Source organism: Tupaia chinensis, unplaced genomic scaffold (genome assembly GCF_000334495.1).
Source record: "Tupaia chinensis unplaced genomic scaffold, TupChi_1.0 Scaffold000146_1, whole genome shotgun sequence".
NCBI lineage: Eukaryota > Metazoa > Chordata > Mammalia > Scandentia > Tupaiidae > Tupaia > Tupaia belangeri.
In genome coordinates this window covers 3,848,180-3,875,023 of record NW_006159616.1, presented here as the reverse complement: position 1 = coordinate 3,875,023, position 26,844 = coordinate 3,848,180, and the positions used below count along the sequence as shown (strand labels likewise).

Sequence of the window (26,844 nt, the reverse complement as noted above, 5' to 3'; positions counted from 1 at the left end):
GCCTGCACAGGCTCAGTACATGGCAGCGCTGTCTACGGCCACTCGGGCCAGGCGCCTTGGGGTCAGCCTCTCTCCTTCACACCCACGTCTAATCTGTCAGCAGGTCCCATCAACTGTTCCTCCAAAACAGCCAGCAACTGGTGTCTCCCCATCTGCAGAACGGTCTCGCAGCAACCCCTCACGGACACAGCACCCTCTTTCTCTCCTCCCACGGGTCTCCTCCTGAGATGGTCTGGTCTGCTTCTGTTTACATATGCGAACACCTGGACCACCACCCTGCTCCCGGTATGGTTACTCATCCCGGGTACGCCCCAGCAGCCTCCTGGTGGGTCTCCTGCCTCCGAGCTCGCCCCTTCTCTGCACAACAGCCAGATGACTGCTCAGGGACACAATTAGAGGATACCCTGCTACGCTGGCTTTCTGCCATGGAAGTAGAAGGCGAGCTCCGGCCCGTCTCCCCGGTCCAGTGCCCAGCCTCACCTCTGCCCTTCCCAAGCCTCCTCTGCCTCTGTCTGCCACACTGGCTCTGAGGCCTCAGCCCGAATGTCACCTTCATAGAAAGGTCTTTCTCGACCACCTAAGAAAGCACCCTTCAAAAAAAAGAAAAGAAAGCACCCTTCAGGGCCAGCTAGGGGATGTGAAAGTCAGGCCAGCTGGATCCTACATGGCTTACCGCGTGGTTCAAGTCCCAGACCTGGTGGCTTGAGAAACCTCTGTGTACACCCAAAATCCTAAAGAATGGAGGAGAGGGGATTGCAGTGTAGTCATCACCCCCAGGGGGTAATTTCTCTCTCTCTCTCTCTCTCTCTCTCGTGAGTACATGCGTTCTATAGCAAAAACTTTTAAAACGGAAAAAAAAAAAGGCACCCTTCCATCCTCCTTCATCATTCCCTAGCCTGCCAGCTTGTTTTCGTTTTGTTCTCATAACTTTATTTTTCCGTGAGGGAGAGAGGCAGAGACGGGGAGAGAGGAAGAGACAGGGAGAGCAAGAGAGAAGGGGAGACTGCAATAGAGAGAGAGGCGCCCCAGCCGGGTCTTCGTGCTGAGTCCACCCAGCGGCAGCCCCCCAGGCTCACTGCTGCCCTGTCAGCTGCACATCCGGGGCCTGGAGCTGGTGAAAGGGGCCGCCCTGGGAAACAGGAAGCCAGGGTCTATCCAGGTCTGCAGCTCGCATGCTTCAGGACCTAGAGCAAGTTGCTCTCCCTCGGAGCCTGTTTCCCCAGCTTTCTCATGGGGATAAAGATGACCTGCCTTTCATATTTAGTGAGTTTCTTTATTCATTAAACTAATAGGTATTGAGTTCCCGGCACGTGCCTGGCCTTTGGCTAGGGACTGGGGGTACAGATGCGACCAGGCAGTTCCTCACACTCACAGGTCCAGGGGCATTGCCTCTGTGGGCTCTAGGGGCATGAGCGCCCCCACGTAAGACAGGTTTGCTCCCTCCTCTCAGGCACTCACACTCCAGTTTGGGGGAGAATCCACGCAAAAGTAAACAAAGAAGCAAACAGGATACTCTCAGGAGGCGATGAACGCTGGAGAGAAAGAGGGTGAGAAAGGTCTGCAAACTACGAATTTCAATGGTCCCCACTTTGACCTTCCCCTTCAGCAGTGGAGGCATAGTCAGAGGCCTGGGAATGCAGCTGAGAAGGGTACACTTGGGCAGGTGGCTTGGTGGTTAAGGGTGTTGGACTCTCACGTGACTGACTAGGGTTCAAGTCCTGGACCTGGCAGCTTGCTCTCTCTCTCTCTCTCTCTTTATCCCTCTCTGGTCAAATTGAAATAAATAAATAAATGAATAAATAAAGTTAAATAATTAAAAAAAAAAGGGTACACTTGGGGGACCCGGGCTCTGCTTCCCACCTAGACTTGTCCCCACACAACACACATGTGCATGTGTGGGTGGGAGGGGCGGCCCTGCTGGGAGACCTTAAAGCCCTTTGCACTGCCGAGTACTTATGTAAGCCCCTCAAGGGAGCATAACCACTCCCACGTGGCCTGAGGGCAGCCGTCACCACCAGGCAGATTGGCCCCTGGGCTTGGGTTACAGGCCTGTCTCTGCTCTGTTCTCCCAGGGACATGTAGAGACAGGGACAGCCCAAGTTGTTTTCCTTCTTTCCTTCCCCTGCTCACTGACAACCATCCTGGAGCAGCTGCTGGTTGCTAGGCAACCTGGGACCAGGCTTGGGTGCAGGATTTCAGCAGTGGGGAGGCGGGAAGCGGTTAACCCTTGCAGGAGCAGCTATCCACACTGAGGTGTAATGGGGTGGGGGAGAGGGCACAGTGCAGACCCTCAGAGCAGCAGTAAGGAAAAGCCCAGCACTTCCCTGCAGTGTAAAGGGGCAAGGAAAGCTAGGAGAAAAAGGAAGGCTCCACATCTAAAAGGAAAGGCATTAACCAGGCAACTGCCGGGCCAGCGCGTGTAGCAGGGCTCTTTACTCAGCCTTTTAGCGGCCGGACGAGGTGCAGATGGGCAGCCCATCTACAGATGAGGCTAAGGCCCAGCTAAGCTCAGACCCAGCTCTGCCGCACGCTGAGGACTCCTGTGGGAAAGGGAAGCTCTGGCACATTCCAGAGGACCCCCCACCCCTGGGCCAGGGTGCACTCCGGCCAAGTTGCTGCAGACCATGGGACTTATATTTGTGGGAGCCTGGCCAGCGAGCCCGTGCCCACCACCCCTTCACAGGCAGATACCTGTGTCCGAATCCCACTCTTCCTGCCTTGGCTGTGTGATCTTGGCCATCTCACTTAAACTCTCAGAGCCTCAGAGGCCTCGACAACAAGGAGAATGAAGGTTACTGCAGAGGTTTTCCCAGGGCTGCCAGGCGTGTGTGTGGAGCGTCTATCAGAGACATGCAGGCACTGCAGCTACTGTCAATGCATCTATTTGATGAGAAAACCGAGGTCCAGATAACCAGGCGGGTAGCATGTTCCAGAGCAGTGGGAAGGCCCAAGACACATGTGTCTTAACCCCTTCTGTCCTTCGGACCAGCTCTTCCCTTCTGTGGGCCTCAGACTCCCCATGGCTCCAGTGAGGTGTTGGTCAGGACAGTCCCTAGGGGTGCTCTCAGCTCTGCGGTTCCCAGACCGTGTGGACATCAGGAGAACAGGCACGGCGTCTGCCTTGTTCTGTGGCCCTGGCCACCGGCCCTGGCACCCAGTGGGCATTCGATCAATACTGGGCAAGTGAATGAATGCACCAACAGAGCCAGGACTGGAACCCAGATCACTGGTCCTCAGGCCTGCCCTGGGAGTAGGGAGTAGGGGCTTGGCTAGGCAGGTGGGGAGGACAGGGTCAGCCTGGTGCTCGCTGGCCAGGTCAGCTAGTGGGTGCTGGTAGCTTGGAGCTGACGCAGAGGCCTCCTCCCATGCTCAGTCCCTAAGCAGGGTCTGGACTTGGGAGACTTGGGATGAGGTTTCAGGAACCCTTGGCTGCTTCTACCTGGCAGCCCAGGCCATGGGCTTTCTAGCCCAGCTCCCACACCCTGCTGCCAGCTCATGCCACCAGTCATAATGTGCCAATCAGAGACATCTTCTGTGACACTGTTGGGGCTCCAGCCTCTGCCCAGCTCAGTCTTCCCACTCTCCTGGGGTTCTGGGCACAGTGCCCAAGCTGACCTCAGGTGCACCAGCCCCCGCAAGCCCAGCACCCAGGCTCGGTCTGGGCCTCAGCCTTCAGAAGGGGAAGGTTCGCTCCAGCTGCTGAGAGTCCGTTCCCCTTTTTCCTGGTCCCTGTGCTTTACAGGAGCATGAGAGAGCACCCTTGAGTACTTTCCTCCAAATGTGAAGCCTTTCAACCATGTTCAGGTCACAGTGTTATGACCAAGTTAAGATAAAGAGGAAGAAAGGTGGGAAGAAGCCACATGAAAGTGAGATGGTGAGCCAGGCTCAGAAAAGGGTCAGGGTACCTTTATGCCACCCTCCCTCACCAACCACCAGCAAGGCAGCCCCCAGTCCCCAGCCCGCAGCTCCCATGCAGCCAGCTGAGGCTGGCTGACCAGGAGAGCATTGCAAATTGCAAACTGAAGCAAGTGTTAATCGGGGTCAGGAGCTGGGACACCCCCCCCCCCACTCCCCAGGGCCCTGAGCATTCCAGTCCAGGTCCCCAATCCCTTCCCATTTCCTGGCGTGGCCAGGGGGCAGCGGTGTCACAGAAGAGGCTCTCCGTTAGGCCAGAGAGCTACAACTCAGGATGTCTCCCTGAGCTCACGCCGGGAAGAAATGGGGTTCTTCTCCTGTTAGCAGTGCACTGAGGTGCACGAGCTGTGCAGGTTGAGTAGAGGACCTGGCCGAGGCCGACTTCCCACTGCAGGGGTGTGAGCCCCAAGCCCACCATGTTTTGGGTCACAAGCTGCTGCAGGGGAGTCCTGACTCTGTCAGTGTGAGTGAGCAGGAGCCCTGGGCGGAGGACGCTGGGGAGAGCTGGGCCTGGGCACTGAGCACCCTATGTAAGGGGCAAGTGGGGAGGATGTACTTCCCACCCCAGGCTATGAGTGGAGGGGAGAGGGTAGTCCCCTGACCTTGGGAGGAGACAGATGAGCCGCAAAACACTCACAGCTGTCAGTGAATACAGCTGGGAGGAAAATGGTTCGTGCAACTCCACCAGGCTGGGCAGGAAGTGAGCCACAGACCGGAAGGGCACTGTGGCCAGCTACACTGGAACAGGCAGTACTGCGAATGTGCCTGCTCTTCAGGCTGGACTTGGGGTCCTCACGCTCACAGCCCACCTGCCACAGTGTGTTTCCCTGGACAGCAGAGCCACGCCCCAGGTGCCAGGCCTGCTGCACACCAGCCCACCCGGCTCCTTCCCCTGCTCCTTCTCCTCCCCAATGACACTCAAGCTCCCGCCCCTTCCTGTTTACTTCTGCGTCCCCACAGTGCTTACCACCATGCTTGGCATATGATTGACCTTAACAAATACTTGTTCGTCTGAAAGATGCTGAAACCACCTTGTTAACACAGGACAGGAAGAGGGTGCCAGGAGAAGACGCCAGGGTCAAGGCACTGCTGTTTAATGAGCATGTACTGTGTGCCAGGCTCTGGGCCCCCAGAGGTGCTGGGGAGATAGCTGTGGGCAGGAGACCAAGCAAGGAGGCTCCCAGAAGCCCTGATTCTCAGAATCGCCCTTTTCCACCTCAAAGCGCTTAGAAAAATCTCATTTCCTCGGCGTTCTCTGGGTCCACGAGGGGGTGGTTAAGGAGGGGCCAGGTTCACGACAGCTCCCTGCGGAGAAGGCTACTCACAGACCACCGTGCCGTTGGCGACGTGGAACCGGTAACTGTTCAGCACAGGCTGGCAGCCGGACTCTTTCAGCTTCTCGTAGCAGCAGTCATGTGCCAGGCAACACCTGTGGGCCAGGTGAGGACACGAGGGGCTTTACCCATCTGGGGTGGGTCCCGGGGAGTCGGCTGGCAGACCTGAGTCAGCTGGCAGAACTGCAAAGGCCTCACCCACCTCCTCCCTCGGAACTGAAGGGGAAGAGGTGACTTACCGATGACACGAAACATCATGGAAACCACCGGTGACACTTACCGAGCCCTCACGAGTCACACAGTGACCCTATGGAATTCAGGCACTGTCCTCATTTTGTAGGGAAGGACATGAGGCTCAGAGACGTGACTTCCCCCAAATTACACAGCTGGAAAGTGAAGGACTAGGACTTAATCTAGGTCATGTGACTGACTCCTCAATCTAACCGCTTTTACTGCGTGCCTACTATGTGCCGAGCACTGCGGGAGTCTCGGAGGAGAGAACTGTGGCAGGGACAGAGGTGGTCCCCGCTCGCAGGCACTCAGAGCTGGCTGGGGCTGGACGGGAGAGCGTTTACGGAGGGAAAATGTCGGGACCAGCCTCAGCCCGCTTCCTCAATCTGCGTACAAGGCGCAGGAACGCAGAAGCTGGGACTGGATTCTAAGGCCCGAAATGCCAAGGAAGAGGCACGTCGTCCTCTCCTGCCGTCCCCATCTGCGAGCAGGCTCTTTGCCATTTGCCATCTTTGGCCTACAGCACTGTTTCTAATCTGCCTTTGGATGTGGAGCTACAGAGCATCAAGGAAAAGGGGCAGACTTCGAAACTGGGAACTTCTCGTTCAAACCCCGACTCTGCCACTTAGGCGCTGTGTGCCTCTGGGCAGGTGGGTTAGTGATCCTCGGTTTTGGCTCTTCATGGGCCTCGCCTGTAAAATGGGGGTGGGACACCGTCTTGTACTTTCAGTCAGGCCCTGTGTGCAAATCGCCAGTCCCAGAGCTCTGCACATAATGAGCAGTTCCTGAACATCGGTGCCCCTCCACGGTGCCAGGAGAGGTCTTTCAGGACCCACTGTGGGGACACACGTAACTCTCCTAGGTTGAATGGGGCAAGCAATGTATTTGCTTTCTCAGGTCTTCAGATGAAACGGAATATAAACCACTCTGTTTCCAACCACCCCCCACACCCTCACGGAGATGATACCAATCTCTGCTCCTTTTAGAAACTTGCACTCCCCCACCCCACCCTGGCCTAGAGGCCGGGTCTGTGCAGTGCGACCTTGCCCAGATGGACTTCTGCAAACTGGGCTGTGTGGATTCTTCCTCCTGGAATAAAGAAGTAGGCCTGGGAGACTGCAAGTCAGTCTTGCTGTGTCAATAGTCCCCAAATTCAGGAGCTGAGAGAAGAGCACACTTGCCAGAGGATGCGGAGGTTTCTAGAGCTCTGGGCAGGACCAGCCACATTATTTGTAGGCCCACTGCAAAAGCAGGAAGCAGGGCCCCTTATGAAGAATTTCAGAATGGTGACCGCAGAGCAGTAAATGACAGTCAGGCTCGTAGGAGGACTGGACCCTGTGTAACTTCACGGGCCACACAGTCAAGGTGGCCTTGGCCCTGGCTTTCTCAAGAGCTGCCCTCTGACTCCCATTTGGTTTTTTTCTTATCCTGGTCTGAGCCAGTTTCTGTGACCGGCCATGCCAAGTCCTACCGCTCTCTCTCTGGCTTTGAGCGTGGACTTCATTGCAAATCAAATGACGGGTGGCCTTAGGGCCTCTGCACTCACCGGTCAGTGTCATCCACGGGGACCCCTTTGCCCCCAAGTCCACAGTAGCAGCCATATCCGTTGTAGGAGAAGAAGGCACTCCGCCCTGTGACGTGCTTGACCATCCTCTGGAACTGCCAGAAGCTGCTGCGGGTGGGGGCCATCCCTGCCGGCGAGGGAGCAAGGGAGAAGCAGACACGTGAGCACCAGGCTGCCTTGACATCCCCTCACTACAGCACTGTGCTTTTGGGGTGTTACCAGATCCCTCAGACAAAGTGCTTGGCACAGCTGGGATCCTTGGCCCCTTTTCTGGGTAAGGAAAGAGGATCAAGCGTCTGCCATGACACGGCTGCTTTCTTGCTAACCTGGGAAGAGCACCCAGTTCCCATGACGTACGGACAGGACTCTTTTTTTTCTTTTCTCTTTTTGTTTTTGGAGAGGTTTTCACTATAGGGTGCGCGCCGTTGCCAGACAGAGAGACAGAAAGCGAGAAATCACCCCCCAGGGGGGGATGGCCACACCACAATCCCTTCTCCTCCATTCTCCTCTCAGGATCTTTGGCACACACACTTGCACCCGGCGTGAGTTTTAAGCCACCGAGTTCGGGACGCAAACCGTGGTCGACTACCGTGGTCGACTACCGTGGTCGACTATGTGGGAGTTCAGTGACATAGCCATTACGCTAACTGCTGGTCCCCCCCAGACAAGGCTCTTCTGCCCCCACGGTGTTCCCCTCAGTAGTAGAAAGCCACTGCCCCAGGCAGAAACATCCCTAGGTCTGATGCAGATAACAGGAAAAGTTCAAAGCCAGAAATGCCAGGGCCTACAGATATCATCGCACTTACAATCTCACAGGAAAAACAAATACTTAAGAGGGAAGAAAGACTCCCTCAGGGCCAGCAAGTAGCATGGTAGTTAAGGCACTGGACTCCCACATGGCCAACCACGGCTCAAGTCCCAGACCTGGTGGTTTGCTTTCTCACTTTCCCTCTCTCTGTTTGTCTCTCTGGTGAGCATGCATGACCTATAAAAATTTTAAAAATAATATAATGATAAATAAAATTAAATAAATAATTCTTAAAAAGAAAAGACATCCTCAATCCATTATTTTCTTAATGACAAATACACATGGACCCAGCAATTTTTACTTTTACAAAATGCTTATGCAACCGGGTGCAAATACGCTTACAAGGATATTTACTGCAGCATTCTGTGTGGTATCAGAAAATTAGAATCCACCCACATGTTCACCATAGAGAGATAATAATGAAATTACATGTCTCGAAAAGATACTACCTCTAATAGCAATATCTCTAGGCAAGGGATTGAGGCAGTAAATAGAGAAAGAAACAAACCACAGTTATTTTACATACTTCTATGCTGTGACACTATGCATCTGCTTTCATTATTAATTTTTTAGTGTCACCACAGGGCACATGCATTTGCCATACAGAAGGAGAAGGAGAGTAAGAGACAGAGACAGAAAGAGAGAGAGTAAGAAATCACTCCTCAGGGAGGAATTCCCATCACCGTCCTTTCTCTTTATTCTCTCCTCGGGAGTTTGAGCACACACACACACACACACACACACACCCAGCATGTTTTTCAAGCCACTAGGGCTGGGACTTGAACCATGAAGTCAGCACCACGTGGGATCCAGCCACCTTTACCATCATGCCGTTGGCTGACCCACTGTGTGCGTGTTTTAAAGCAGTGAGCATGCAGTATTATTCTCCTGTGATGTTCATCAAACTCTCAAGAGTGGGCTTTATCTGGGTGTGAAAATGGATTGCTGATCTCCAAAAGTTAGGACTTAGAATTAATTATCTATTATTTTATAAGTCACTGTAAGGAAAAGAATGAACCTTTTTTTCCCTTTTTCTCTTCCTTTCTTTTTCTTTTTATCTTTTTTATGTGCCAGGGGGAGGGCATGTACACTCACCAGAGAGAAACAGAAAGAGACAGGGGGAGAAGGAGAAAGCACCTCCAGGGGGTGTGGCCACCCCACAGCCCCTTCTCTCCACTTCCCCATTCTACTGAGGTTTCGCATGCTTTTCAAGCCCTCAAGGTGGGGATTTGAACCAAACAGTCAGCCACATATGACGTGGCTCCCCTAACCACTAGGCCATGGGGCCAGCCCAAATGAATGATTTCTAAATTGACTAGAAATGCACCTGCATTTTTGTTCTGAAATCTACATGACTTTAAATAAAAGTAACTAGCATCCAAAGGGAGGTGAGGTGATAAAACATAGTCAAATAACCTTTTCTCTCTCCCTTCTTTCCTTCCTTCCTTCCTTCCTTCCTTCCTTCCTTCCTTCCTTCCTTCCACCCTCCCTCCCTCCCTCTCTCCCTCCCTTCCTTCCTCTTTTCCTTCATAAGAGAGAGGAAGAGAGAGCATTTTCTGCCATGGCCGCCCTCCTGCCCCGGGCTTCCTCCCAACAAGGACTAAGGCACACATCTCCACTCGGCCCCAGAACCAGGCCAGGCCTCCATGGGCCCCAGCCTCACGCAGCAGTCCCGACCACCTGTGCCGCTATAGCAGGGCCAGACCCCTCCTTATTGTAAGTGATCAGCACATGTTGACTTCCTAGAAGTTTATGAGATCCCAGCACTGGGATTAGCCCATTTAAATAACAGAAACAGAAGCAGGAGGACTCTGGTGGGAGCCCATTCCCCTCCTGATTCTCTTTCAGGTGACTTTCCCTCACTGATGCCTCCTGAGGAGGGACCCGCCCAGTGTAACCACAGGACAAACCCTGGTGCTCCCCTAACTGGCTTACTACTTACAGCAAGAGATGACAACGATGAGAACAGCAATGACCTTCATTCTCGAGGAGACCAGGGGTCTGAGGCGCCCCCGCAGGTCTTAGTCTGCAATGGGAAGGTCCGCCAGCTGGACTCCTGTTCAGGGAGGAAAGGACCAAAATGAGACAAGGCACTGCCACGTGGGTGCAAAACCCCAGCTGCGGTGCCAGCCGGCAAGAGCCTTCAGCAGAGAGCTCGGAGAGATCCTTTTCAAACCTCATCATCTCTAAATATGATACCCTTTCTGGTAGTCTGACCTAAATAAGAAGGGTTCAATTGTTTGAAAAGTGCAAGTGGGGACCAGCAGATAGCGTAATGGCTATGTCACTGAATTCCCATGTAGTCGACAGTGGTTCGAGTCCCGGACCTGGTAGCTTAAACTCACGCTGGGCACATGGGCATGCGTGCCCGGGATCCCGAGAGGAGAATGGAGGAGAAGGGAATGCAGTGTGGCCATCCCCTCAGGGTGGGGGGGGGTTTCTTGCTTTCTGTCTCTCTGTCTGTCTTTCCGGCGAGCGCATGTGCCCTATAGCAAAAACCTCTCCGACGAAGAAAAAAGAAGAAGACAAAAAGAAAAGTGCATATGTGTGTCCTTCCTTCCTTTTTCCTTTCTTTCTTTTTATTTTGTTGGCAATACTAGCCTTTCATCTTTCTCTCTCTCTTTTTCCTATAGCGCACATATACTCGCCAGAGAAAGAACATGAAAAAAATCACACCGCAGGGGATGGCCGTGCTGCAATCTCTTCTCCTCCAGTCTCCTCTTGGGGGTTTTGGGCATGCGTGCACATACACCTGGTGTGAATTTCAGACTTCTGGGTCCAAGACTTGAACCTCAAAGTTGGCTGTGTGGGATCCAGCACCTTAACCTCCGAACCACCTGCTGGCCACTTCTTTTTCTTTCGAAGAGTCAATATTCCCTCTGTTCTCGAATCTAGAGCACAAATATGTTGTTCATAACGGAACTCCAGCTCAGGAAAGTCTCGCTCCATTGCATCGTGGTCCCGCCGTGTTTTCTTTCCTTGATAACCAAGCATCTCATTCATAAACTTATCCCCTTGAACCCTTTTGTAAATGAAGACTGCAACTACTTTCACTAGTTTCAAACCCATATTAAGAAATGTTAAGGACTTCACAGGTATTGCTTTATTTAGTCCTCGCAACAACTTCAGAGCTTTGATATCATTTTAAAGATGGGAGACAGAGGCCCAGAGAGGTGAATCAATTCCTTGTAACCATAGAGCTATCTACTTCACGGATGTGTGGAACAGATCAAATAATGAAAGTAAAACTTGTTTGTACCATAAAACGCAATAACCGTAAGAAGGAGAAACAAACCATTCGTATTGCTCTGAGCCGTGGTGGTGACACCCACTAGGCCAACTTCCCACAAGACAGCAGAGCAGCGTGTGGCCCTGTGCCCCTCCATGGAGTCACTACATGATCAGTCAGCAGCTTTCCTGATTACAAGCAGTCTATAGGCCCACCATAAATCCAGCTTAATCTGATAACGTCAGGACTCGAGTGGGAACAATAGTTCCGTTGAGCCTGGAGAAGTTGGCAGGTGCAGAGTTTTGGATAGATTTATAGCCAATGGCAAAGTTTCCCAGGAAAACTTCAAAGTGACCATGCTCCTGCAGAGCCCTGGGAGAGTTCCTCAGGTCCCTTTGCTATTTTTGCCCTCTTCGACAAAACGCTGGTGGATGCCGTGAGGCTGGGCCCTGACTAGATGTGGTCCCAGCCAACCTTCATTTCAATTGCTGCACGGGGTGTGTTCTAATTAGGTTCCGTCTCTACAGGCTGGCTTCCTTTTTCTCTTTCGAGTCTAAAGAAAATGATCACATGCGGGTTTAGTCTATAAAGAAAGGACTCACATCTTTCGAATGAGCAGGTGATGACACTTTAGAGAACAAAGAGGCCTGGTGCATTATGGGTCCTGCGATTCGAGAGGCTCTTCGTAAGCACCATCTATGTGCTCTTCTAATGAGAGGATTCTGGCCCAAGGGAGGCTGCCAAGCTAGCTGGAGCGACCAGATAGGAAAACACAGACCAAATAGACAGCAACAGCCCCAGGCGGGCAGAGATGCTATGTTTGCTTCTCCTTTGGTCTTAGAAGGTTTAGCAAAGTCTCTGGTAGGCCCCCTCTCCGGGGATGGGGTGTCAGTTACTCCTGACACTGTCACTCACTGGGAACTGCCCCCAGCTGCAGGGATCTGCATGGCCTAGGAGTATGACCTCTCCCAGTGAGAAGGGAGTAGCCTTTAGCCTGTCTGGTTGAGGTGGTGGTTTAAAGGGCCATCCCTGCCTCTTTCAGGACAGCTCTGAAAGGGCCATATAAGCCCGTGAGCTTTCTAGAGAATTAGCCAAGACCTCAGCAACTGCCTCTGTGTGTCTGTGTGTCAGTTTCTCCCTTTGACAGATCGTCCATCTGTGCCAACTTCTCCAGCCGAGTGTCAGTTTCTCCCTCTTCCCAGTCTGGCCTTATTCAGGTCCCCAAAGCTTTATCTCTAGAGCCTTCCAGGAATGCACTTCTCTATTTCCTGGGTGCCAGCCTAAGCCCATGTAGAGTGATGGGAATTGCTGTAGTGGTTGTATTAACATCAGTGACCACCTTAGGACCAACAGTTGGTGTAATGGCTATGTTGCTGGACTCCCATGTAGTCAACTGCGGTTTGAGTCCCAGACCCGGAAGCTTAAACTCATGCCGGGTGCATGTGGGTGTGTGCCCAAGATCCCAGGAGGAGAATGGAGGAGAAGGGATTGTGGTGTGGCCATCCCCCCGGGGCGATGATTTCTTGCTTTTTGTCTCTCTGTCTCTGTCTTTCTGGCAAGCGCACGCACCCTATAGCAAAAAACTTCTCAAAAAAAAAAAAATTCAGTGACTGTTTTCGAGTGCCAAGGGCAAAGGAATGGATCTTCCTAGGAGAGTCACTGAAAGTTTCTCAAAGGAGGTGGTGTTTGAGAAGACCTTGCATTCCCTTAGATCTGTGTTCTGCTCCGCTTAGTCCTCACTACAGGATTACCGAGTGGGTACCAGAACATTCCTGTTTGATAGATGAGGTAACCAAGGCTCAGAGAGAAGGACCTGACGAGACCCAGCTTCGAAGAGGCAGGGCCAGAGCTTAAACTAACTCTGAACCAGTGCTCTTTCCACCTCACCAGGCTCCTGGCCTACGTCTCTCCTGCGTGGCATTCTGAAGACTTGGGAGCCTTTTCACTGACACTGACCTTCACGGCTATGCCTTGGGCAAAACCAGCCTGGCTTTCTCCATTTGACTAGTTGTTTGGGGCTGCTTAGGACAGAGCTGAAACAAAACCGGGCATACATGGGTCAGAGGGCCAGAGAGGATGGGGGGCAAGCATGTGGTAGGGACTTTGGCTCCTAGGCAGCAGTCAGCAAGTTGAGGGGCCCTATGAATCACCCTGAGTCTTTTGCCAGACCCCTCCATTCACGTTTTACAGATAGTGATGAAACACTCCCAACTGGCTTTTCCACTCATGGAGAAAATAAGACGCAAAAGCCTGCAAGCTCTACCTACACAGAGGCCATGTCTGTTTTGCTCACCTCTTTATCCCTCGTGCCTATCTAGCATAATGCCTGCCACAGGCTACTGGGTCTTTGAGAGAGTCATAATGCATTTTTGCATAGAAAAATACAAAAAATTGGGACCAGCAGCTAGTGTAATGGCTATGTCGCTGGACTCCCACATAGTCGACTGCGGTTCACGTCCCGGACCCGGGGGCTTAAACTCACGCCGGGCGCGTGTGCGTGCGTGCCCAAGATCCCAAGAGGAGAATGGAGGAGAAGGGATTGAGGCATGGCCATCCCCCCTGGGGGGTGATTTCTCGCTTTCTGTCTCTCTGTCTGTCTCTGACTGTCTGGCGAGCGCACGCGCCCTATAGCGAAAACCTCTCTAAAAAAAAAAAAAAAAACATCATGACTTTCCCAATGACCTAATAGTGTTAGTGATGACTATGGGTAACATTGGGCTTATTTTCTACACTAGTTTCAGGGCCCTTTTCCTGTATTTACTCATTAAACCTTCATATCTCCCAGCTAGGTGAGTACTATTATTACCCTCATCTTGCAGGTAAGGAAATCAGTACAGAGAGAGGGACAGTAAATAAACATTTGAGTACGGAATGAATAGGTGCATGGGCACGGTCTTATCAGATTTCAATTTACAGAAATAAAAGCAGTAACTACAACATATTGAGGACCAACATGGGGTTAAGCACAGAATGGGGATTATCTCCTTGAATCCCCTTTGAATATTCCCAATGAGGAATACACTGCCAATCCCAGCTTCTCAGTGAAGGTAACTGAAGCTGACAAAGGTTTGGGAATTTGCCTTGAAAATAGATAGGACTTGGGACCAGCAGTTAGTGTAATGGCTATGTCACTGGACTCCCACATAGCCGACCGCAGTTCGAGTCCTGGACCCAGTGGCTTAAACTCACACCGGGCGCGTGTGCGTGCGTGCCCAAGATCCTGAGAGGAGAATGGAGGAGAAGGGATTGCGGCGTGGCCATCCCCCCAGGGGGGTGATTTCTCGCTTTCTATCTCTCTGTCTCTCTCTGTCTGTCTGGCGAGCGCACGTGCCCTATAGCAAAAACCTCTCCAAAAAAAAAAAAAATGTTAGGACTCAGATTTAACCTCAGGTATGTGTGACCCCAAAGCTGGCACTCCTAATCCCTTAACCCCTGGTCTGCTCTCCTATTTACGAGGATCATGGATCCAAGGCCCATGCCTACCTGAAACTACCCAAGCAGCTAAATAGACACTCTTATTTTAGATATAATTGTTTCTATTTTTTTTTTCAGTTTGTTCTAGGGCATGTATGCTCACCAGAGAGAGAGGAGAGAGAGAGAGAGAGAGAGAGAGAAATCATCTCTGGGGGTGATGGCTGTGACACAATCCCTTCTCCGTTCTCCTCCTGGGATTTTGGGCACACATGCACATGCGCATGCACTCAGTGTGTTATTCTTTTCTTTCTTGAGAGGTTTTTGCTATAGGGCATGTGCACTCACCAGAGAGACAGAGACAGAGAAAGTGAGAAATCACACCCTAGGAGGGATGACCACGCTGCAGTCCCTTCTCCTTCCTTATTCTCTTGGGATTCTGATATATACACACACATGTACCCACTGTGAGTTTCAAACTGCTGGATCGAGGACTTGAAAAATGGTCAGCCATGTGGGAGTCCAACGCCTTAACCACTATGCCAACTAAGCAAGTTTTTTAAGCCACTGGGTCCTGGACTCGAACCACACTGTCAGCCATGTAAGATCCAAGCACTTTAACCAAAATGCCACTGGCGGGCCCTAGACACAATTCTAATAAGCCGCTCAGCTTTTTCTCAGAGCCAGCAGTTGAACAAGAATGGAGTTAGAGTGGCTTGTCTTAGTAGGAAGCAAGGGAAGAATGATTAAAACAATAACCAGCAGAGCCTAGGAACCCGGGGTCCCTGAGTGCAGAGGCAGAGGGCTCTACCCACAGTAACAGAATTGCACCTGGAGCAGTTACTGCCTTTGAGTTGTCAAGAGAACGTTGCATTGTGCGAGTCCGCAGAGGCGAAGAGCAATGAACTCAGGGTTCTATGTCAAAGAAGAGACCGGCGCCGTCCCAACCCTTACATGTTCCCGACAGAACCATTTAAGCTACCTGAGCCTCAGCTTCCTCTTTTGTGAGGAGACAATGATTCTGGCCCCCCGTGGTGTGCGGGCAAGACACAACAAGCTCCGAAAGCACTTGGTCAACAGTCGCCAAGGTGAGTCAGTGTTTGGTATGTTCTCCTTAATGAGGCAAGAACGTGGGCAATGCATTTTTGAGAATTTTCTAATAATGTGGGAGAAATGATAAAAAGCTACCGTACTCTAAGGGGTAAGTTTCACGATCTGGAAACGTCCCTCTTGGAGGTCCCCTCAGGAAGCTGATACGCCAGGAGATAAAGACTGGTTGTGCCAGCCTCTTAGCTCCCCTAGCAGGTTACCCTCTCTGTCCACCTCCTGCTGTGATCTATGATCACGATCCACATATTTAGCGGGATTAAGGACAGACAGAGCAGGACACCCGGAAGTCCACCACTCTGGAAGTTGTTAGTTCAAAATGGAGCCACATGTGCTTTGGAGACCAGCAGTTAAGAAACTGGAGCTTCTACCTCAGCCAGCCCTGGGGAGGTCATTTAGACTTCAAGCTAGATACTCTTATGAGGAAACCCACTGGCATCTTGTTGGATGGCTCAGAAGAAAAGCCTGCCGTGGGATCTGCACCACCATCATTAGTTTCATTCTCAGTTGCTGAGCATCTACCAGGAAGTAGGCATTGTGTGGGCAAAACGGGGTTCTGAGGCAGGCAAGTTCCTGCTCTGGAGGGGCCTGTAACTGATTGCAGATGTACTCTGCAAGATGGAAACTCTGTCATGACTGCTAAGCTTCACTAAGCACTTGTCACGTACCAGGCACTATGCTAAGACCTTTACGTGTATCACCGTGTGTAAGCCTCACACAATCTGATCAGCTCCATTCTTAGATGGAGAAACCCATGTCCACAGAAGTTAAATCAGTTGCCCAATGTCCAAGCTGGCATATGGTAAAGCCGGGATTCAAACTTGAGCTTTGACTCTAGAAGCCATGTCTGCAACTCCCATGCCCAGTGTAATGGGTGGGTATGGATAAAGTGCCATGCAGGGACATGGGGCTGGGGACTGGACCCTGGAGTCCAGGATGGGTTTTTCGTTTTGTTTTGTTTTGTTTTGTTTTTAGGTTTTTGTCATAGGGCACACGTGTTTGCTAGTGAGAGAGAGAGAGACAGAGCAAGAGATAGTGAGAGGGAAAGTGAGAAATTACTCACCCCACTCCACCCTCCGAGGGGATGGCTATGTTGCAATCCCTTCTCTATCCTCCTCCTGCGATTTTGAGTATCCACACCCAGTGTGATTTTCAAGTTGCCAGGCCTGGGACTTAAACTTCAATTGGCCATGTGAGCATCCAGGGACTTAACCACTATGCCACCTGCCAGATCCCCAGGATAGGTTTTGAAACCAGCTAAGTGTGAGTCTTAAAACCATCTGCCTCATCAGCTGGGGGCGCTAAGTTACACCTACTGCCTGAGGCCAAGGAGGCCAATGATCCCTCTCTGGAGGATGTGGGGATGAGAGGAGCTGACCTAGTGAACAGGTAAGGCACCCTCTTGGGTTTGCTCCACTGTATCAAGAGAGATCAGAAAGACCACGTGAGACTTGAGGGGAAACAGAGTGGTAAGGCACGGCCACAGGACGAGAGCTCAGAGTGGGACGTGATTGGAAAGGAAGGCAAGCCCACGTCTAGGTTGGGAGGGCAGTGACTTCTGTCCCTGTTTACTGAGGACCTCCTTTGAGTATGCCAGAGAGACTTTATAGGGTTCATCCTCAGAAGACACTCTTTGAAGACGGGTGGGGGACAAAGGGAGCAGAGACGCAACAGTGAACTGGCCAACCCTTTCCTTCCCTCTGGCCTCCCCCTGGGGCTTGCACCACAGGACGCTGGGAAAGCCAAAGGCATTACTGAGCACCGCACAGACCCTGGCATCACCGCCATCACACGGTGCACCAGCAAGCACACGCGCACACACACGGAGGGGAGGGGGGTGGGAGGGTGGCGAGAAGCCAGCTTAATTTTCCAACGGGTTGCATAATGCTTAGGTGATATTAAAATAGCTGATGAAAAATCCACTTTAATCTTTTTTGGGTGGGTGCTGAGGGCTGAAGAGCATTGCTTAGATATTTCTGACAGAATCATTAACAAGAAATAAGCTGCCAGCACTGAGCTGCAAAAATGCCAGCTCCTAAAACCACGGTCTCCTGCACCTTCCCGGGGCCACAGATTAGACTGGGGGAGGGACAGAGGCCTTCTGTATGTGTGGAGCTGAGGAGGGGCCAGGCCACCTGTTTGGCCCTCACCAGCTGCTCCTACAGATCAGGCGCGTCCTTTCTGAGCTGGACAGAAACACCACCCCGGAAATCATCGCCTCCTGCCAGACCCCAAAGAACCCTCTGTCTGTGCCAGTCACTTGGCACGTAATCGTGTCCAGCCTGTGCCTGCTCTTCTCCCGGTGCCTCCGAATAATCTGATTTGTAACTCTTTCAGTGTGCAATGAATTTTCTCACCCAAATTGTGAATGCCTTGAAAGAGGGCTAGAGTTGTGCTCATAGCAAAATCCTGTGTCCTTGGGTCCAGGACAGACCAGATAGCAAATATTCCGCCACACTGCTAGATAATGAGCCTATGGTCCTTGAAAGTCTCCTAACAGACGATGTGTCCTAATAATATGCACTAAATTTTCATCTGCACATGCCAAGAGTCCAGAACACAGCCTGGCAGACAGTAGTCTGGCAAGGATTCCTTTGGAAGCCATCTTAATTCCATCCTGGAAGGAAGGTTTCATCTGTTAAATTGGGACCTGGATGGTAAATGGCAATTAGGCAGATGAAGTGGGGGTGCGGCAGGGGAGGCAAGAGCAAAGGCCTGGAGTCAGGGAGGGTGTGGATGTGGGGCTGTGTAAGGGCTTCAGAGCACCCTGGAGCAGCAGCTGTCTCGCACAGAATCAGGTGGCTGCGGGGCAGCCTCACTATTGGAACAGGAGGGAAGGAGGGAAGGAAAGGCAGGCCCGTTTTAGGTCTGGTGGCAGAAGGCTGAGAAACTTCCATATGGCTTCTATTGTCTCTCTGAAGAGGGCAGTAAGGTTACCTTCTGAGAGGGAAGAGGGAGCGGGGAAGGTGGGAGGTTTAGGAGCAAGGATGAGGTTTGAAATAGCCACCGGAGAGAACGGAGAGAGATCAGAGTTGAAGAAAATGGAGGCTTCTCGCGTAGGGCTGAGGATGCAACTGAGGTTGTAGACCATACATTTCTGTTATGCCTTGTGTGTCCAAAATGTCCTTGGTACCCAAGAGTGGGTAGACTGATCGGGGTTGGGTTTCCTCAGGTGGAAGGGATGGAGAGCGCAGGACAAAGGCATGGCAGACTCTTGTGGAGAGAATGGCTGAGGTAACAGGCCATGGACTGAGCAGGGTGGGGAGGCCGGCTGACAGGCAGGGGAAATCGGAGGCGACGGGCTGGAGCCATCTGAAAGATGTTGGAAAGCACAAGAGGTGCCTCCAGCTGCTGGGATCACCAGGGCCGGGCGAGGACACTCAGAGGCTGGGCATTGCTGTGGATTTCTAGGCTCAGGACTGGGCGGCCACGTGGAAATGAGGAGGTTAGGTAACGTGTTGGGAGGGCTGCAGAGGATGGAGAGACAGACCAGGGGTCCTGCTCCCCAGCTCAGATAGCCCCGAAGCAGCCATTCTGATTCAGGGGTTCACACCAGTCAATCAGTTCAATAGTCTTATTTTAAAACTGGGCTGACCCAAGGCTACAGGATGGGACTGAGGCTAGCGAGGCTGCCCCAGACTCTCCCCAGCCTCCCTACCCCAGGCCAGAGCTCTCCTTCCCCTGGACAGTGTGCACTCTTCCCCAGGAGGCAAGCGGAAGAAGAGAGGCAGGAGACGCAGGCCTCCACCTAGCAGGTCTAGGAGAGCTCCGGCCTTCCCAGCTCAGCTCCCCCAACCCCACACTGACCCAGCCAGTTCAGCGGGTTCCGGTCAGGCCGGAAGCACGTGGCACCCCACCCAAGCGGTTGCCCTGGAGACCCGGGCTGTTTACCAGTGGGACGAGCTGGGTTCCTGGTGCCTGGCGGATGGAGCAGAGCAGAGCGGTGAGGTGAGCTCTGCCCGCTGCCCAATCCCGCAGCTGGTCCACAGCCCCACCCGGCCTGGAGGGGGCTTGGAGAGGCCGGCCCCAAGCCCTCCATCCCCTCTGTCCCCTGGGCGACCGCCCCTGCCGCCCCCAAAATCAGTCCCCCAGAGACTAACCCTGAGAGATGGGAGAGGGACCTTGGGAGAAGTCGCTAGCCCCCAGGGGCTAAGCAAGCTTGGCCAGAGCTCACCGTTCTGAAAGAGGACAACGCCCAGGCTCTGCAGAAGCCCAGGGGCCTACGAATCCGCTGAGCCATGCCCCCCTGCTGGGCTGTACAGGCAGGAGAGGAAAGGATGTCCCATTCACACGCAGAGACGGAAACAGATGGGGCCTCCCCCAGATCTGTGCTCTTTCACCCAAGTCAACTCTCACTTTCTAGATGCTCTTTCTTGCCCCTCCTCCAAACTCCACCTTTCACTCCTAAGCCTCTTTCCTTCTAGGGTTGTCGGAACTTGGAAATCATTTCGTTATCCCCGCCACCCCCCTTCTGTGCTCGAATCATCCCCAGTTCCCTTTGCTAACCTTGGATCACTTGGTAGCTCGTGGTTGGTTCAATGTAGCACTTTGCACAGGACAGTGTATTCTAATCATTAGTCTGGGTGGAACTGGGAATGGTCCCAAAGTTTTCTCATTCTCAGGCCAACTATCGTCTCCTGTTGATTCTTCTAAGCGTTTGCATCCTGCAAGCCTGGTGGCGGGATTGGCGGGGGATAGTATTAACTGATAAACATTTTTAAAAGACCAATTCAAATATATGCATCTTGGTATATACCAGCAGATGGTATGTAGGTGGTTATATTTTACTGCATTTACTGTAGGTTTCCATTTGGGTTGTGAGTGAAATGGGGTGGTCTGGCCCTGCGGTGGGTGTGGGCAGGGATGTGAAAGCAGGGATCTTGCTTTAGCCCTTCCCATCAGATCATTTCTCTCTTTCCAGTTGATTTGGTGCTTAATCTCAAGGAAGGGGCACTCGCCCTTCTGGCAACTTCTTGGAAACCGTTACCAGTGTTTGTTTCCCGATTCCCAGCAGGCCTCTGGGGTGCAGCTCTTGTGTTTAAGTCAACAGGCCACTTGCCTACTCCGCTGGCAGCTTGATGGATGCCTACGCCTAGATCTGTCAAATCACTTTGTGGTTGAGTGTCTGCCAGTCCCGGCGGTGGGGAAATAAGCTGAGTAAGGATAATGATGGCTGCTGCCTTCCTTGGCTGAGAGCTACAGGCAGAGTTCGGGACCCAAAGTGCGACTATAAAGACACAGTTGGCTCAGATCCCCAAACACCTGTCTCCCCACCTCCCCACCCATGTGATGGATGCTAGGGAGAGCTGGTGTTCCCTTCGTGTAGCAGATGGTCCCTGAGCTCGGGAGGAGGCAGTGGGTTATGAAAGCAGGTTGGATGTAACGGTTTTACCTGAAGGAGGTGTTAGTCTCTAAATAACCGTGTGTGGGTTTATAGGAATTAGTCATAATTGAGGTTTTTCTCTGAGATAGCTCGCAGTCATGTTATCTTATGACCAGGGTGTCTTGACTATGACGCCCCCTGAACATGGATAATTATATAGTACCAAAAGGTATAGAAAGTGCATGCACATACTCGAGTTTTTCTGTTAAAAATAATCCCGCAGAAAGCCTGTGAGAACACATGACTTCCCTCATCAAAGTTGTTAAGAAGAGGTTTCTAAGTTACCAAACTTACTGACAGTTAAACCTTCCTGCGGCATGTGTGGGTGTTGGGAGCCAAGCCTGTGATAATTCTGGAGAAGCTGCTGTGGCAAATTAATGGCCATTCCACAAGCAGGGGGGAGGGGTGGGGAGGCGGAGCAGGGGGAGCTCATCTTGGGCAGGACAGCTGGTCAGTGAGGACCTCATGCCTTCCGAAGTTCAAGTGCAGCGCTGCTTCATTACAAGGGAAAGATTTTAGAACTAAACTAAAAGGGGAAAAACACATTCCTCACATTTGATCAGAAAATAGATGAAACTAGCAAGGAGATGGGCAGGCTTTTTTGATGCCAAACTTTACTGAGGAGAAGGCTCCTGAACCACCAGCAGCCAGATTGGGTGCGAAGCCGGCGAGAAGTGGGCGTGGAGAAAGCAGCGAGCTGGGCGGGCGTAGACGGAGCAAACAGAGGCCTTCAAAGTAAGAAAGCGAGGGCGACTTTGTCCGGGATGTCGAGAGCAGTACGTCAGGAGTACGTCGAATGTCGTGTCTCGTTCGCCGTTTTAGTGGCGAGGAGGAGGAGAGCCCTATAATTAGGCAACACCAGGAGCAGGCACTGCATGGGGAGGTGACGACACAAAGCCGAAGGGGCTTGACCTATACTGCCCTGTGTTGTGGGTGAAGGGTACTTGGAGGAAGTGAACTGAAAGTCAGGAAAAATGTGGAATTAGGAGGGAAGTAATCAGCTCAGGACTTTGCTGCATACGTGGTATGGCATGGAAATCAGCCTCCTGGCATTTCTGTGCACTGGAGAAGGCAGGCAGAAGCCCCCCGGGTAACCGGCTGGGTAGGTGACTAGGAATGCAATCATGGGGCACCTGGGGAACGCTCTAAAGCAACAAGTAAGGCCTGCCTGGAACGAGAGAAAGAACTAAACTGACGAACAGAAAGCCAAGAACAAAAGCACACACTGATTAACATTGAATTAAGCCACTACCATGTGCCAGACCTTCCCACCTGACCTCCGTTATTTCCTGCAGACAAGGAGACCCATGGTCAGAAGTACCGAAGTCAGACCGTCAAGGTCATTTGATAAATGAGGACCGTTACTTACCAGGAGGGTAGAAGAGTTGGCCCATGGTCACATGACTAGCTGGTGGCAGAGCCGGAAACAGAATCCAAGCCTTGTGACACCCCATCCTGTGTCCTTTGCACCCAAGGACCATGAGGCACTAGGTCACCAGGAAGTCTTTAGAAAACTAGGAGAGACCTGATTAGCCTGTGAGCAGAGAGAGTAGCAGTCAGAGTGGGGTTGGGGTTGAGAGGGAGGTGTTTGCAGTGTTCTGGAAAAGAGGTCAGCGGGGGTTGGGGGAGGTGTTCATGATGGGCCACCACGGTAGCAATGAAAGAACGGGTGACGTGATTTGGAGATTCTGGGTCTGCACAGAGAAATGCCCAGGTTGCATTTAGTACCTTCTGTGGGATCTACTCAAGAGCGCCCTGTGAGTGTGGACCCCAGTGCAGCTGCACCCACAGCGTTTACAAGGTAGCTGAGCAGACAGAAATGTAAACAGCTACTGGGAGACAGAATGTGATGTGCTGGGACCCAGCCAAGACTGGTCCTCAAGAAGCAGTTTGTCTGGGTGCAAAGGACTCAGGGCTGAACGCCACGAGCCCTGAGTTCTCTTCCACGCGCTGCCACCAGCCGTCACTCTACCTTTCTGGCTGTATAGACTAGCCTGTGCCAAATTCCCCTTCAAAGCTGGTGTAGGACAGAGTTCGACAATTACAGCCTACAGATCAAATCCTGCCCACCACCTGTTTTTGCGTGGCTCATGAGCTAAGAGTAGCTTTTACATTTTTAAATCACTGAAAAAAATCCAAACGGAGAATATTTTGTGATGCATGGAATTTTATAAAATTTAAATTTCGAAGTCCGTAAATGCAGTTTTATTGAAACACAGCCACGCCCATTTCCTTACACACTGTGGTGCTGGGACACAGCCACGCCCACTCATTTACATACATCTAATGCTTTTGCACCACAAGGCAGTTCCGTAGCTGTGCAGACTGCCTGGCCCATAAAGCCAGAAGTTTGCACTGTCTGGCTCTTTACAGAAAAGGCCTGTTGACCCCAGTCTGGCATCAGTGTAGGTGTCCCCTGGTATCCACAGGGGATTGTTTAGGAACCTCTGAGGATACCAAACCCCACCGATGTAAAGCATTTGCACATAACCTACAAATCCCCTCACATACTCTAAGTCACCCGTCTGTTACTTACAGTGCCCAATACAACGTATCAATAAATGCAACTTTCTGCCAATATTTCTTATACTTGTTTATGGACTCATGACGAGAAAATAATCTGGGGCCAGCAGGTGGCGTGGAGGTTAGGGTAGCTGGATCCCACACGGCCAATGCCGGGCATGTGCACATATGTACCCCAAATCTTGAGAGGAGTCTGGAGGAGAAGGGATTGTGGTGTGGCCATCTCTCCCCCGGCCGGGTGGGTGATTTCTCACATTCCATCTCGCTGTCTCTCTCTCTCTCTCTCTGGTGAGCGCATGTACCCTATAGCAAACTTTTAAAAAAAAAGTCTGCACATGCTCAGTGCAGATGCCACCGTCATCACGCCTAAGTACGGTACAGTCAGCAACATTCCCGCTGCTGTGGCTGAATCCGCAGATATGGGGCCAGTTGCACCTCCCCTGCGAGTTCCGGCAGATGGCTGGACCAGCAGTGGAGCCTTCCTGTTCCTCTCCCCCCAGCTCCTGGACAACGCTAGGACAGTGGAGGGGCATTTCATTACGTGACTTGTGCAGAACCACCTGGCAAGGTTGAATCAAAGGACAATAGGAAGGAAAATGAAGTAAGAGCAAACTAGGGGTAGTGGGGGAAAAGCAATGAGAAAGGATTGAGAGACAAGGGGGACACGGGGGTCCTAAAGTATGGCTCTTCACAGTAAGTACCCAACCAGAGCAGACTGCTTGCCCCTGGTTTATGGGGGCTCACCACAGGGGAGTGCGGGAAGAGATTTGTTGACTACCTCTCTTCCCTGCTTAGTGATTTTTTTTTCAGAGATTTTTGCTGGAGAACGTGTGCACTTGTCAGAGAGACAGAGGGACAGAGACAGAGGGAGGACAGTCATGCCGCAATCCCTTTTCCATTCTCCTCTCAGCATCTTGGGCAGGCACGAACATGTGCCCAATGTGAGATTCAAGCCAAGGGTCTGAAATTCAAACTGGTTGGACACTTGGGAGTCCAGTGCCTTAACCACTGCGCCTCCTGCTGGCCCCTCCCTGTAATTTAACAGGGCTTCTCACTCGAGCAAAGGCAGCTGCTAGCAACACTCCCGCATAAGCCTCCAAGTCCATGGAGTGGGCTAGAAGCCAGGAAATTGGCACAGCAGGCTCTGCCCTGCTCCATGACTTCACCCTTGCTCTTCCCTCCTTGTGCATTTTCCCTCTAGATCAGGGCGGGCAAACTACAGCCGGGGACCAAATGTGGTCCACCTCTCGCTTTTGCAAATAAAGTTTTATGGGAACACAGCCACAGTCAGTTGTTGACTGTGCTGTTGTGCTGTTTTTGTGCTGCAGTGGCAGAGCTAAGTAGTGGCAACCAGACCATGTAGCTCCCAAAGCCAAAAACACTTATGATAAAACGTGGCTGACTCCTGCTCTACAGTGTAACGTGGTTTGTTCCTTCCGGTCATTCTAGTCTCTCAACTTAAAGGCCCCTCCTTTTAAGACTCAGTCCCCAGCCATGGTCACACTCTGGTACAATACTCTGTTGCATAGCAATTATTACTCTTTGAAAATATGTTAACTTGTGTGTTTAGCCTCCGTCTTTCCTAACTGTAATAATCTAAGCTGCAAGGACTTTGGCTCACTGATATGGTCTGAAAGCCTTGTTGGTGCTTATTCTGGGCACTTGGAAAGCGACTGGTTTAGATCTAGGAGTCCTGTGAAGTTTAACCCATGGCCTCCTGTGTTTCCTCCCTGCCTCCCTAGGGATCTCGAGAAGCAATGGCCACAGAAGCCCCTGTGCATATACCACCACCTGAATGCAGCACCGCCGGCGGCACAGCAGCTGACAGCATCATTTGGCAGCCACGGCCACTAAACATGCATGTCATAAGGCCCAAGTCCGCCAAGGGACGCACCCGGCCGAGTCTGTGCAAATCCCAGGGCACAGAGGTCAGCTCTCACCACGTACCACCTTCTCTGCCTCCAGCCATTCCCTGTGAGTCAGCCAGCAGCCAGGAGCCAGGAGCCTGTGCACCCAGCTCTCCAAATCAGGGGCCTCCCGATGAGATCCCTGAGCTGCTGCAGCAAGTTCCCATTGGGGCTTCCTCTTCTCTCAATAAATACCCAGTCCTTCCTTCTATTCACAGAAAGAGCCTAGAGGAGGGGGCTGTGGAAACAGTGGCTAGAAAAGCCAGCTCACTGCACCTGAGCAGCATCCGGGCTCTGTATCAAGAGAAGACCTGCCCTGTGAAGACATGTGAGGAAGCGTCCAGAACTCAAGTCTGTGACCCAGAAGGGAAACCCAACGTCCAAACCAAGAGTCGGGGCTCCTCCAGGGTTAGAGATCTAGAGGAGCCATCAGATCGGGAACCAAGGCTGCTGCTTGCTGTCAGATCACCGTCAGGCCAAAGGTTCGTACGCCACTTCCGGCCAACCGATGACTTACAAACAGTTATCGCCGTGGCAGAACAGGAGAACAAAACCACCTACCGACACTGCAGCATCGAGACCATGGAGGTGCCCAGGAGACGTTTCTTTGACCTCACCAAATCTCTGCAAGAGTGCAGAATCCCTCACAAGTCGGTGCTGGGCATTTCACGGGAAGACAGGGCGGGGTGGCCCTGAGTCCACAGACAGCCCTCTAGCCAGGATCCTGGGACTCTGAGCATGCTTGGGGGCCATGGCTTCCCAGGCAGCCTGGTGCCAAGTGCCATGTGGACTGGTGCAGCTGGGACTCTTGTCTCCACAGCATGTCTCCGGAGGCTGTGAGACCTTCACATACACCAAGTGTGCTGAGAAAGACTCTCTCCCCGTCGTTACATCCTCTCCAGCACTGGAGTGAACTGGCAAGTTATCGTGACTACTCCCGAAACAGCTGTGGCCAGGCCTTCTCCTCTCCAGAGTTCTGGGTCCTTCTCGAATAATGGTCCTTTCTGGAGCACCTGCTTGCCTTTTTTTAACTCTGGTTCTCTTAACGCCAATGGTTTGCCTTTCTGTATTTGATGCAGGATTAAACACTTCTCAGAGAGGGGTCTAGTCTGGTAAATAACCAGGGTCCAGGAAATAGCTAACTAGCATTTGTATTTCTTGCAAGTCTCTTTCAGACACAGGCAGGGGATCCTGTCTTTGGAAGCGGCCCCCTGCTGGGCTCAGGCGGGCAGTCGTACGGTGATCACATGTGTGTGAGGTGAGATCTAAGGGACGGATAGGTCTTTTGTGCACACAAATCCCCCAGCGCCTCAGCATCTCTGAAGCCGGCCTAGGGCTGGAAAGTGGCCTCCACTACTGTGGATTAGGCCAGTCGCTACTTTGAAATAAAGACCGACCAGGCTTACAACTTCAGTAGCTTCTCTGTGTGTGC

General features: G+C 52.1%; 2 protein-coding genes across 3 annotated transcripts in view; one reads left to right on the top strand and one right to left on the bottom strand.

Moving 5' to 3' along the window:
• PLA2G2C (phospholipase A2 group IIC) overlaps positions 1 to 20,183 on the bottom strand; it is a 24,756-nt gene extending 4,573 nt beyond the window's left edge. Inside the window, exons 1-4 of one of the 2 annotated variants that reach the window (XM_006145194.1) lie at positions 20,106 to 20,183; positions 9,795 to 9,908; positions 7,027 to 7,171; positions 5,241 to 5,344 (exon numbers count right to left, since the gene is read on the bottom strand). In XM_006145194.1, the coding sequence (XP_006145256.1) occupies positions 5,241 to 5,344; positions 7,027 to 7,171; positions 9,795 to 9,834 (289 nt within the window). In that variant the 5' untranslated portion in view covers positions 9,835 to 9,908; positions 20,106 to 20,183. Of the gene's footprint in view, positions 1 to 5,240; positions 5,345 to 7,026; positions 7,172 to 9,794; positions 9,909 to 19,773; positions 19,967 to 20,105 lie in introns of those variants that run through there. The other variant, XM_006145193.1, reaches the window with a different exon arrangement.
• On the top strand, positions 19,484 to 26,511 carry UBXN10 (UBX domain protein 10). The gene is made up of 2 exons (XM_006145197.1): positions 19,484 to 19,547; positions 25,248 to 26,511. The coding sequence occupies exon 2, from the start codon at positions 25,263 to 25,265 to the stop codon at positions 26,106 to 26,108; it is 846 nt and encodes a 281-aa protein (XP_006145259.1). The 5' UTR covers positions 19,484 to 19,547; positions 25,248 to 25,262; the 3' UTR covers positions 26,109 to 26,511.
• Positions 26,512 to 26,844: the final 333 nt, after the last annotated feature.

Coding starts and splice junctions, on each gene's coding strand:
- UBXN10 (XM_006145197.1), top strand. CDS start 25,263: ATGGCCACAGAAGCCCCTGTGCATATACCACCACCTGAATGCAGCACC.